At 46.9% G+C, this 12675-nt stretch overlaps 1 protein-coding gene across 1 annotated transcript; it reads left to right on the top strand.

The window, feature by feature from the left end:
• Positions 1-6320: 6320 nt before the first annotated feature.
• Positions 6321-7283, top strand: LOC309341164 (olfactory receptor 52M1-like; the record flags this gene model as incomplete). Its single annotated transcript, XM_081860686.1, has 1 exon — positions 6321-7283. The coding sequence occupies one exon, from the start codon at positions 6321-6323 to the stop codon at positions 7281-7283; it is 963 nt and encodes a 320-aa protein (XP_081716812.1).
• Between the last annotated feature and the right edge of the window lie 5392 nt (positions 7284-12675).

The following is a 12675-nucleotide window of genomic DNA, read 5'->3' as shown; positions in this document are numbered from 1 at the left end:
AATGCTAAGAAAAGACACGAACAAGAAGTAAAAAATAAAAGCCATGCAGGCTGCTCCTTTCCGTGCAGGACACAGAAAGTTTTCCAAAGTGGTTCAGAAAAGTGAGAGAGGCAGCCCCTAAAGGCCTTTGCTAATTGCAGGCGTGATTTTCCCCCTTGTGGGCAGAGGGCCAAGGCAAGGAGGAGAGGATATCCCTAGTGCCTTTTCCAACCTCAGGTGGAGGTGGGCAGCTTGCAGCCTGGTTTCCTCCCACACGATGGAGCCCTTTCCACAGACAAGAGAAGCAGCAGAAGCTCCTTTACCCGTTTCCCCCCTTTTTCGCTGAGAAGGAGAGCTTGAAAATCAACAACAGGGCTTTTCACAAAGACACAGGCTGGACCGAAATCGTGAGGGGTCCTCTGCAAGACCAAATTGCTCACTGCCCTGACTGCAAAACTCTGCAGCTTTCATTTGATTTGATATGCTTTCCCAGCAACAAATGTCAAGCTCAAAGTGGCTTGTGATAATCACAATAGCATTAAAAAACAAACAGGCATTGCAATCGCTATAATATCAAAACACAGCAGCGTATACAGTGGTACCTCAGGTTACATACACTTCAGGTTACAGACTCTGCTAACCCAGAAATAGTACCTCGGGTTAAGAACTTTGCTTCAGGATGAGAACAGAAATCGTGCTCTGGCGGCGCAGCAGCAGCAGGAGGCGCCATTAGCTAAAGTGGTGCTTCAGGTTAAGAACAGGTTCAGGTCAAGAAAGGACCTCCAGAACGAATTAAGTTCTTAACCCGAGGTACCACTGTATAAGTAGAGTAAACAGAGCAACAACTTCATCACAGCGATTAATACAATTCAGTAAAGTCATAGTGATTCTTCTTCCTGTTACTGGCACAACGGCCTAGATGTCCTGTTGGTGGCTTGAAAGAGTAGCACAGGTGACCCCCCTCACCTGGCCTCAAGCATCCTACAGGCTAAATCCACCTTTGCTTATTTGTTGCTCTCCAGATTAATCTCCCATCTCCTCCCTGCCCCCAACGCCAGACAGCGGTTCAGATGGGGGCTGATGGAAGTTGTAGTCCCAAACATCTGGAGGACCCCAGGTTGATGAAGACTGATGCCCACACTGGGGGGGGGGGGAGAGACACTGGCGTAGGAAGAGGAGTGCGGGGGGAGCGTGATCCCGGTGGGGTGCCCCCAGGACGTGTGCCAGCCCCCCCCCCCGTGCCAGAGCATGAAGCTCCACCACTGGGGGGAGAGACCCAAAAGGGGAGGATAATAAATTGAGTCAGGAGGCTTGGGGTAAGGGAAAGTGAGCAAATGCTCCCATTTTACAGCTGAGGAACTGAGGCTGAAAAGAGTGACGATGCCCAAGGCATCCTCATGGAGAATAAACTGAAATCAACTTGTTGTTGTATAGTCGTTTAGTCGTGTCCGACTCTTTGTGACCCGACGGACCAGAGCACGCCAGGCACTCCTGTCTTCCACTGCCTCCCACAGTTTGGTCAAACTCATGCTGGTAGCTTCGAGAACACTGTCCAACCATCTCAACTTCTGTCGTCCCCTTCTCCTTGTGCCAACACCAGCGTCTTTTCCAGGAAGTCTTCTCTTCTCATGAGGTGGCCAAAGTATTGGAGCCTCAGCTTCAGGACCTCTCCTTCCAGTGAGCACTCAGGGCTGATTTCCTTCAGAATGGAGAGGTTTGATCTTCTTGCTGTCCATGGGACTCTCAAGAGTCTCCTCCAGCACCAGAATTCAAAAGCATCCATTCTTCGGCGGTCAGCCTTCCTTATGGTCCAGCTCTCACTTCCATACATCACAACTGGGAAAACCAGAGCTTTTACTATACGGACCTTTGTTGGCAAGGTGATGTCTCGACTTTTTAAGATGCTGTCTAGGTTTGTCATTGCTTTTCTCCCAAGAAGCAGGCGTCTTTTAATTCACCATCGTGCTGTTCTCTCTCAGAGCTGATGAGAGAGGACGCCATAATTCTTTGTATTTACATAGTGTGTAAATAAATACATACATTAGCTCTACGATGTCTCACGCTTCTTGCTGTGTAATGCTAGAAGATTAGTATGCATATACCATTTGGTATATGTTGCTGATCGCACTGGAGAAGAAGGGAAATGCCTTTTCCAGAGCTGCGCATACCAGAGGACACTCGGACAGCGGGGGCTGCAGGAACACCCCAGGGCGTTTCCCAACACAACCTGGAGGTCTCAAGGCGATTCACAGGATAAAATCAAGATATAAAACCACAAAATACATAATAAAATAACAACAACCCAATAGCCCCCTCCCCAAAAGCACATTTTAAAAGGACATAGGATGTCAATCAAATCAACCAAAGGACTGGTTAAAGAGGAATGTTTTTGCCTGGTGCCTAAAGGTGTATAATGAAGGTGCCAGGCAAACTTCCCTGGGGACAGCATTCCACAGACGGGGAGCCACTGCAGAGAAGGCCCCGTTCTCGTGTTGCCACCCTGTGGACCTCTCGAGGAGGAGGCCCATGAAGGAGGGTCTAGGAAGATGATCTCAGGTTCTGGGTCGGTTCATATGGGAAGAGGCAGTCTTTGAGGTATTGCGGTCCTGAGCCTGAGAACAAAGACTACAGCCACCACCATTCCAGGATGGAGATTTGCAACCAAAAACCTTCCTGACATATTCAGAGATTCATCATTACAGCAGAACACATTCACAGTTAATTATCAACCCGTTAAAGCTCAGTATGCTGCCATGGGAAAAACCTGAATGTTAGCAAGACACATTTTTCTCCATTTCAGTGTGAATTAAACAATTATACTTAGCAAAGATGGCTGGCTAAGGCCACTGGCCCACCTGGTTCAGCATCCCCTTCTCACAATGGCCAACCAGGTGTCCCCAAGGGAAGCCCTCCAGCAGGATTTGGGCACAAGAGCCCTCTGCCCTCCTGCGGCCTCCAGCAGCTGGGATTCAGAAGCATTATTAACATGGTCCAGCATGATTATCTTCTGGGCGGGTCATCTATTTGCGAAAGGGTGAGGCCCAAGTTCAGCCACGAACCCTCAGGGATACTCCATAGCTCTGGAAGCTCTTTCAATGGAGCAATGGAGAAATTTATGGGACAACAATGGGATATTAGCTCTGCCCAAGGCATGTTCAAATTATTTATTGTAATGACATACTAAAGATGAAGAGGTTAAAGGGGTGAGGATACAATGGGCTAAAGATTTTGGATATAACATTCAGTTAGAATCTTGGGAAAGGCTGTGGAATCAAGGTATCAGTTTTGCTGCATGTAGTGCACTTAAAGAAAAAGCGATGAAAATGATGTATATATCAAAGCTTGCCAAAATATATAGGACAAGATCTAATGAGTGTTGGAAAAGTGTTGGACTTGTAAAGAGGTAAAGACTCTGGGGTTGTGGCGCTCATCTCGCTTTACTGGCCGAGGGAGCCGGCGTACAGCTTCCGGGTCATGTGGCCAGCAGGACTAAGCTGCTTCTGGAGAACCGGAGCAGCGCACAGAAACACCGTTTACCTTCCCGCGCCGGAGCGGTACCTATTTATCTACTTGCACTTTGACATGCTTTCAAACTGCTAGGTTGGCAGGAGTAGGGACCAAGCAATGGGAGCTCACCCCGTTGCGGGGATTCAAACCGCCGACCTTCTGATTGGCAAGCCCTAGGCTCTGTGGTTTAACCCACAGAGCCACCCGCGTCCTGCCTGAAAGGTAGATAGCCAAAACATAGAAGACAGTTTTTACAAAGGCTTTCCATTTTCAATATTTGTAGTCCTTGCTTGGTGCTTTGAGGTTTGGCAGCCAAAGAGCCGCTTAATTATCCCAGGCCCCAGTTGGGTTGGGAGATCTCTCAAGGTCTCCAAAATATGCAGCACAAATACCTCACCAAATGGCCAAAGCCAGCATTTGCTTAGGAAGGACCATCGCTGGCTCAATAATTTGGTAAGCTGAACCTCAGGACAGCCCTGTTGTGAGACAGCTTCCACAGGAAGTAGGATTTTGGGCACCAGTAAGGCGAGAAATGGTTAACTATTTGATTTATTATTACTGTATTTTTTTTTACTGTCAGAGAGGAGGAGAGGTTCTGGTTGGGTTTTCTGCTTTTGCCCAAATAACCTGATGGGTAATGAGTACTTTGAACTGGTTGGAAGGGCCAAAATGTATTGGGTTATACTTGCTGCATTTTTTAAAAATAGCTACAATGCTCCACAGAATGAAGCATTTGAATTTGCAGTGGTGAACCGATCGGGGATTGTTTCTGACAGCAGAAAGCACAGTGTTCCATACAGCACTTAAAAACACTTAAAAACTGCTCTGGAGTCCCCGAAATTTTATTGCAGCTCAGAACTTGGTGGCCGTGGTGCATCTGGGGCAGGAAAGCTGGCCAGAGGAGATGTTTGCCCCCAGGCAGAACAGCTCTGGAAGACAGCTCGCTGCAGGGAGTTGCTTAGGCTCAGAGAATTTGGGTTCTGGATGTGATATCTATAGATGGATAGATAGATAGATAGATAGATAGATAGATAGATAGATAGATAGATAGATGATAGATGATATAGATAGATAGATAGATAGATAGATAGATAGATAGATAGATAGATATTCATAACTTTTTGGGTGAGATCATTGGCTGATCCAGGCCAATGTCTGTCTGAAAGTAACTATTCAAGATCTCCAGAACCAGGCGATTTCTTGAAGAAGATTGTAGTGATTGTACCATTGTGGTGTAGTGGTTAAGAGCGGTGGACTCGTAACCTGGAGAACTGGGTTCACTTCCCTGCTCCTCCACATGCAGCTGCTGGGTGACCTTGGGCTGTTCACACTTCTCTGAAGTCTCTCAGCCCCACTCACCTCACAGAGTGTTTGTTGTGGGGGAGGAAGGGAAAGGAGAATGTTAGCCGCTTTGAGACTCCTTCGGGTAGTGATAAAGCTGGATATCAAGTCCAAACTCTTCTTCTTCTTTTCTTGGGTGGGGAACTTGCAACCCACTCAGTCATAGAATAATAGAATTATAGAGTTGGAAGGGGCTTCAAGGGCCATTTAGTCCAAGCCTCTGAAATGTAGGAGTCACAGCTAAAGCACCCATGGCAGATGGTCATCCATTGATGCTTTCTTCTTCTTCTTCTTCTTCTTCTTCTTCTTCTTCTTCTTCTTCTTCTTCTTCTTCTTCTTCTCCTCCTCCTCCTCCTCCTTCTCCTCCTCCTCCTCCTCCTCCTCCTCCTCCTCCTCCTCTCAGACTTCCCATGGCTTTCTGCTCCCAAAGTCTCAGCCACCACAGGTCAAAGTGGCTCCCCTCTTTCCACACAACCTGGGTTCAGAAGACCCTCTGGACCAGCACTTGAGATGATGCTCTTTCCAGGACAAGAGTGAGGCTGCAGGTAAACTCAGCCGTGAAGAAACTCTTCCATTGCTCTGTTCCCTGCCCATTCTTCTGTTCATTCCAGGTTGCTTGCTTTATTTATTTATTTATTTATTTATTTATTTATTTATTTATTTATTTTACTTGAATAATTCTAAGCAGTCCTCCCTTGCAAGGGCACCACAAACAGTTTAAAACCATGCCAGGCATTCACAAATGCAGCAATTCAAGAAAACAAGAGCAGATAAAATAAATTGTTGGATCAACAGCCTACAGAACACACATTTTGGCACTCACTCTGCACATGAACACCCTGCAACTGGCAGGGCATTCCCTAAATGGGATATGCCACCATAGAGAAGGCCTTCTCCCATGTCGTTCATGGTATATTTGGGTTATGTACAAACTTGCATTTGTGAAAACAGTTTATGAAGGAAAGCAGATTTTCTCTTCAGCTATGGGTGCTCCTGAAACTCCCTTTCAAATCCCCCATCCCTCCAAACCAGGGGGAAGGGACCTTGGGGTCCCTTCCAATGTTACAGTTCTATGATTCCATTGAAAAGCTTGCAAACACCAGGGAAACATTTTGTAAGTTGATGGATTCTCCTTCCTTGGAGGTTTTTAAGCAGAGGTTGGGTGGCCACTTGTCATGGATGCTTTAGTTGAGATTCCTGCTTTGCAGGGGGTTGGACTAGATGATCCTTGGGGTCTCTCCCAACTCTACAATTCTGGGAGTTTATGCCTTCAGTTGCTTCTAGAATACTACAAATAGTGGGTACCTCCCACATCTCAGCAGGTCCAATTGTTCCACAGAACATTAGCAGCCTGATCTGCTCTGCTCTTGAGGGGACACCTGAAATTTCAGGGTCTTCAAAGAGAAAATGCATTAAGTACAATAATAGGACTTCTCCCCTGATTTGTTTCCAGTCGCATGGGATGATGGTTCCTCCTGTGGTGCATTGGTAAGATGCCGGCCTTCTACAATGCCTGCGTCAGCCCGTCCACCTTCTCCCTCACGGGCATCCCTCAGCTGGAAGCTGCCCATGTCTGGATCTCCATCCCTTTCTGCTCCATGTATGTCATGGCCGTGGTGGGCAACTGCACCATCCTTTTCATCATCCGGGCCAAGCCCAACCTCCACGAGCCCATGTACCTCTTCCTCTCCATGTTGGCCGTCATCGACTTGGTCCTCTCCTCTTCCACCATGCCCAAGCTGCTCAGCATCTTCTGGATGGGCAACAAGGACATTGCCTTCCACTCCTGCCTCCTCCAGATGTTTGTCATCCACTCTTTTGCCACCATTGAATCTGGGATTTTCCTGGCGATGGCCTTTGACCGCTACGTGGCCATATGCACCCCCTTGAGGCACAGGACCATCCTGACCCACTCGGTGGTGGCCAAGATCGGGCTGGCTGCTGCTCTGCGGGGCTTCCTATACATCGCTCCACTGCCTCTTCTTGCCCATCGATACACCTACTACCACACCAACATCATTGCACACTCCTACTGTGAGCACATGGCTGTGGTGATGCTCTCCTGTGAGGACATCTCCATCAGCAACATCTATGGCATGGCCATTGGCTTCCTGGTCCTCATTGTTGACTCCCTGTGTATCGGGGTGTCCTACGTCCTCATCTTCCGGGCGGTGATGAGCTTGTCCACCACGGAGGCCCGTCTTAAGACCTTCAGCACTTGCACCTCACACATCACCGCCATCTTGGCCTTTTATATCCCCATAGCAGTTTCATCTTTGACTCACCGGTTTGGGCACAATGTGGCTCCTGCAGCTCACATCCTCCTGGCCAACTTCTATCTCATCTTCCCTCCCGTCTTGAACCCTATCGTGTATGCTGTCCGAACAAAAGAGATCCAAAGGAAACTGGCTAAGATGCTGTCTTGGTCCCGGAGACGAGCTAAAGGCCTGATGTGAGCCTCAGGGTGATTTGTGGCTCAAATCAAATGCAAGGAGAAAGCTCCTCTGTGGAGTTTCTGAATTAGCTCTAGAGCGGGAGTCTCTTACCAATACCACTTGCATATACCAAGAACCAGTCATAGAATATAAAAGGCTGGCTCACATTATTGGTGTTAAGTATAATTGCTTAATTGGCACTGAAATGAAGAATGCTTATGTGTTTTGCTGAAAGGGTTTAAGTGGGAGATTCCACTGAAGCTAAAGAACAGCAAAAAGTGGTCTCTGAGCTACTTGATGGATTGATAGTTAACAATTGCTGTTTTCTGCTAGCTAACACATGAGTGTTTAACCTTAGATCAGGTTTGTTTTATTTCTAAGAAGATGAACCTGTGCTGGACCTGCACAATATATTGTATTGAAATATTTGGAAGTATCTTTGATGTTTCTGTTCTGTTTTGAAGAAAGTTCTGCAAGCAAAGGTTTGAACACTCTAATGAATCTGGGCAATGCTTCATTCCAAAGGAGTCGGTTGTTATGCATCCAGTTGCTTCAAACTGTGCAGTATTAATATCTGCAATAAATGTTCCCTGCCTTCCCTTGTGTATGCCGTCCAGATAAAAGAGATCTGGAGGAGGCTGGCCAAGATGCTGTTGTGCTCCAGAGGTGGTCTTGAGTGAGCCTCACAGTTGCTCCTTATGTGAGGTTTATTCCCCTCTTTCTTTGGCTGAAACATGAATTGAACAGCATCAATCAGAAGGCCATAGGAATCACTCAATTAGCTCAATGCAGAGAGTCTTTTATCTAAATCACTTGCAGGTATAGATGGGCAAATTTGTTAACACTGGTTTCTCTCAGTTTCTCATCTTTTCAATGTAAAATTCAGCTCTCCACACTTCCACATCTGTTTGCAATTTTTTCTAAAGTCCACAAACACATTTAGGAAGCCATATAATGTTAACCAGCTAAAGGCATGGCTAATAAGAAATGTTTTGGCCTGTTGCCTAAAGATATGCAACGAAGGCACCAGGTGAGAACTTGCCCTGTTTTTGTGTTGCCACCCACTGGACGTCTCACAGAGGAGGCACATGAAGAAGAGCCTCATATGGAGAAAGGTGGTCCTTGAGGTATTGTGGTCATGAGCCATTTACCGGTAAGTCCCATTGAATGTTCATTGAATATCTGCCATCACCAGGAGCGGTCCAAGCAATTTTGCTGCCCAACACAAAGGACAAGAAGATGCATTGCCTATTCTGTGCACAAAATTGGACCAGAGTAGTAGTTGACTCTTGCTTGACCACTGGAATAGGACAGTCCTTCACTGACCCCAAGAGTAACAGGCTAGCTTCGGGGTTGCAGGGCAGACCACATGGCACACATTTGTAGCCACTTTCTGCCCCTCAGAATTTGTTGCCTGAGGCAACTGCTTCGTGCTTGAGCCGGCCCTGGTCATTGTCTAATCTCCCTGCAAACAAATCAGGCTAGGTGCTCATTAAACAGGTTGCTGATTCCAAGGAATCAGGTTTGCTGCACTTGGCCTCTGGTGAGCTGATGAACAAAGCCTGTGCTTTCTAGACCTGTTTGGGATCCAGAGAGCTGAAGGAGGCCTCTACTGCAACATCCATCTGCCCACAGGCTTTGGTCATCTTCGGAGACCGCTATTGGGGAACACCTATCGCCTTCTGAGAGACATAAGCTCTCCTCTTCAGAATCCTGGGCCAGCAAGGCAACAGCATCTCTCAGCATCTCAAGGTTGATCCTTGAGATTGTTGAGGAGCAAAGAGGGGGTCCTGCTGGAGCTGTGAGCTCACTAACCATTGGAAGCATAGTTTAAGTGTAGCTTCTTAACTCTCCCTCCCCTATCTCTTTTCCTTCCTTCCTTCCTTCCTTCCTTCCTTTGTCCCCCCCCTTTCACATCTGGATTAATGTTTTAGTTCGGACAAAAAAAGACATTTGACAATAAAGTATAGTCTATCATAGGGAATGGAGCTTATTTACTTAGTGAATAAAATCACACCTGAGTCTTTTAGTATTTATTGTTATTATTATTTATTAAATTTGTATACCGCCCTATACCTGCAGTTCCTCCTAGCTTATTATTGTGTTTTGTGAGATACAGTGCTATTTTTCTATAAAAAGAGCTGGAACTCAACATGAATGCTTCTCATGTTCTCTTTTAATGGCAATGGTGGCCATCTGAGAGGTGCCAGAACTGAGTTCTGGCAAGTTCTGGCTGAGAAAAAGCTTTGGTGAGACAAGTTTGAAATGAAGAGTACGTAAACCTTAATTTTGGGAAGACCATTTATCTTTATCTCTGTAGTTCTCGAATCATAAATGTACTGTAAAGGAGATGCTCTTTGTCTGTTTACAGGGGGTGAAGGGGGTGATGATGGAATCTGTGCATGTAAACAGGGTAGGACAATTGGAGGGAGGAGAAGTGGGGAGTAATCACTGGTGAGTGGAATTGCTTAATAGACACTGAAATGAATAATGCCTGTGTGTATTGCTGGAAGGGTTTAACTGGAAGACGTCACTGAAGCAAAAGAAAAGCCAGAAGAGCTCTTTGAGCTCCTTGATGGGTTTGATAATAAGAGAAAGAGAAAACAGCTCCAGGCCAAATGGAGGTTCTAAGGAGAGAGAGACCTTGGATTCTAGGTCTGTTTGGAATTGTCTGTTATTTCTAAGATGCCGGGCCTGTGCTGGACAGCACAAGATATTGTATAGAATGATTTGGATGCATTTGTGATGTGTTTGTTCTGAAGAAAGTTCTGCAAGTAAAGCTTTGAACAATCTAATGGGTCTAGACAATGTTTTATTCCAAAAGCAGTCAGTTTTCGTGCTTCCAGTCGCTTCAAGAGAGCCAGTGTGGTGTAGTGGTTAAGAGTGGTGGACTCGTAATCTGGTGAACTGGGTTCGCTTCCCTACTCCTCCACATGCAGCTGCTGGGTGACCTTGGGCCAGTCACGCTTCTCTGAAGTCTCTCAGCCTCACTCACCTCACAGAGTGTTTGTTGTGGGGGAGGAAGGGAAAGGAGAATGTTAGCCGCTTTGAGACTCCTTCGGGTAATGATAAAGCGGGATATCAGATCCAAACTCCTCCTCCTCCTCCTCTTCCTCCTCCTCTTCTTCAAGCTGCACAGTCTTAATATCTGCAATATTCCCTGTGCAAGGGAGAGATAGAGAAAGCAAGGAGGAGAGCAGAGGGGGAAAGGGGTGAAGGTGAAAATGGGGGTGCAGAGGGGGTTGCAAAATAGGAGGGATTAGGAGACACCCCCAGTTGTGAAAGCAGGGGCATGCAAGGGATGAAGGACAGGCAGGGATGTTGGCATCATAGCTGGGTAGAAGGCAGGGCCATCCCACCCATGAGGCAAGGTGAGGTGACTGCCTCGGGTGGCAGGATCCATGGGACAGCAGATCTGGCCTCCAAGGAAAGCACTGCCTGCTGTTGCCGCCACAGCGACAGTGACAGCTGCACCACACTCCTTGGAAGCCAGATCTGTCGCCTCCTTGGCAGCACCCCATGCTGAGTCTACAGTGATATCTTGGCAAATAGGAGGCTCTGCTGGTCTCCTCCCACCCTTGTTCCCAGTGTAGATCTTTATTCCCCCCTTCTTCCTGACGTACTGTAGATGTTTTTTTTCTTCTTCTTCAAAAGCAACTACTCTATTCTGAACTTAAAAATGGAAAGTGTAATGCTGGTGGTCAACAAAAGAAGTTCAAAGACTGTCTCAAGGCAAATCTAAAAAAATGTAGTATAAACACTGACAAGTGGGAAACACTGGCTTGCGAGCGCTCCAGTTGGAGAACAGCCTTTACCAAAGGTTTCATGGGCTTTGGAGACGCTCAAACTCAGGAGGAAAGAGAGAAACGTACTTGCTTGGCAAACCCTCACTGTGATCAACTCCCACCCAGAAACCAATGTCCCCACTGTGGAAGGACTTGTGGATCCAGAATTGGCCTCCAGTCACTTATGGACTCACTGTTAAAACCGTGTTCATGGAGGACAATCTTACTTGGCTACGAGTGATCGCCAAAGAAAGAGAAGACTGTAGATGTTCGCTCAACCGTCATCCCTGGCAGGGGTGGTGACATGATTTTGTGGTTTGCCTCAGGTAATAATAATAATAATAATAATAATAATAATAATAATAATAATATCTTTATTGTCATTGCCCCCTCTCAGGGACACGAAATTTACTTGGCTGCTCCATCCACCCAGGTAGGGCACTCCACACAAAATCAGAACAACTATAAAAACACTAATTAAAACAATACAATATAGTACAGCAAGGAAGATTAGATGACTTTCAAAGTCCAGGTTTCCCATTCAGGGCCGAGATCGCTCTGGAGAAGAAGCTGTTCTTGAGACGGCTCGTTCTTGTCTTCATCGTCCTGTATCTCCGTCCCGACGGCAGGAGCTCGAAGAGACAGTGACCAGGATGCGATGGATCTTTTACTATGTCCAGTGCCTTCCTCTGGCACCTTGTGGCATAAATCTGCTCTAAGGTGGAGAGTGGGCAGCCAACAATGCTCTCTGCTGCCTTCACAACTCTGCACAACCCCATCCTGTCCTGGGTAGTACAGCTTCCGTACCACACACATAAGCCATAAGTGAGCACGCTCTCAATGGCACAGTGATAGAAGGCAAGCAGCAGTTTCTGCGGAAGATGGTTTTTCCTTAGGATTCTCAAAAAGTACAGTCTCTGCTGTGCCTTCTTCAACATGTATTAGGCTGGCCTTGGTGGAAAGTGAAAAGGGTGCTTAGCAGCAGCAACAAGTGCAAAGGAAGGAAGGAAGGAAGGAAGGAAGGAAGGAAGGAAGGAAGGAAGGAAGGAAGGAAGAAGAAGAAGAAGAAGAAGAAGAAGAAGAAGAAGAAGAAGAAGAGTTTAGATTTGATATCCCGCTTTATCACTACCCGAACGAGTTTCAAAGCAGCTGACATTCTCCTTTCCCTTCCTCCCCCACAAGAAACACTCTGTGAGGTGAGTGGGGCTGAGAGACTTCAGAGAAGTGTGACTGGCCCAAGGTCACCCAGCAGCTGCATGTGGAGGAGCGGAGACGCGAACCCGGTTCACCAGATTACGAGACTACTGCTTTTAACCACTACACCATGGAGGCAGTTTGCATGCAGGGTGGGTTGCACGAAAGGAGCGGGGAAGATGCATGGGCATGTGGGTGGTGGTGAAATTGGGTGCGAAGCAGAACTGCAGAACAGAAGAGAGAAACGGCTTCAGAAATGGTGGTGAAAAGCAATCTCCATAGTCCCATGGCATGGGAAGGGGAAGCTCTAGAGAGTTAATGTGGGGGGAAGGGCAGAGGGGTTGATGAGCAGAGGGAGAAAGAGTTCAGCCTGTCAATGAAAAATATTTTTTCCTCCTTTGGAAAAATATTCTCTTGCTCCATCCCAAACTTGC

Source organism: Podarcis erhardii (genome assembly GCF_964252035.2).
Source record: "Podarcis erhardii genome assembly, chromosome: 4".
Classification (NCBI taxonomy): domain Eukaryota; kingdom Metazoa; phylum Chordata; class Lepidosauria; order Squamata; family Lacertidae; genus Podarcis; species Podarcis erhardii.
This window is presented reverse-complemented; position numbering and strand designations above follow the sequence as displayed.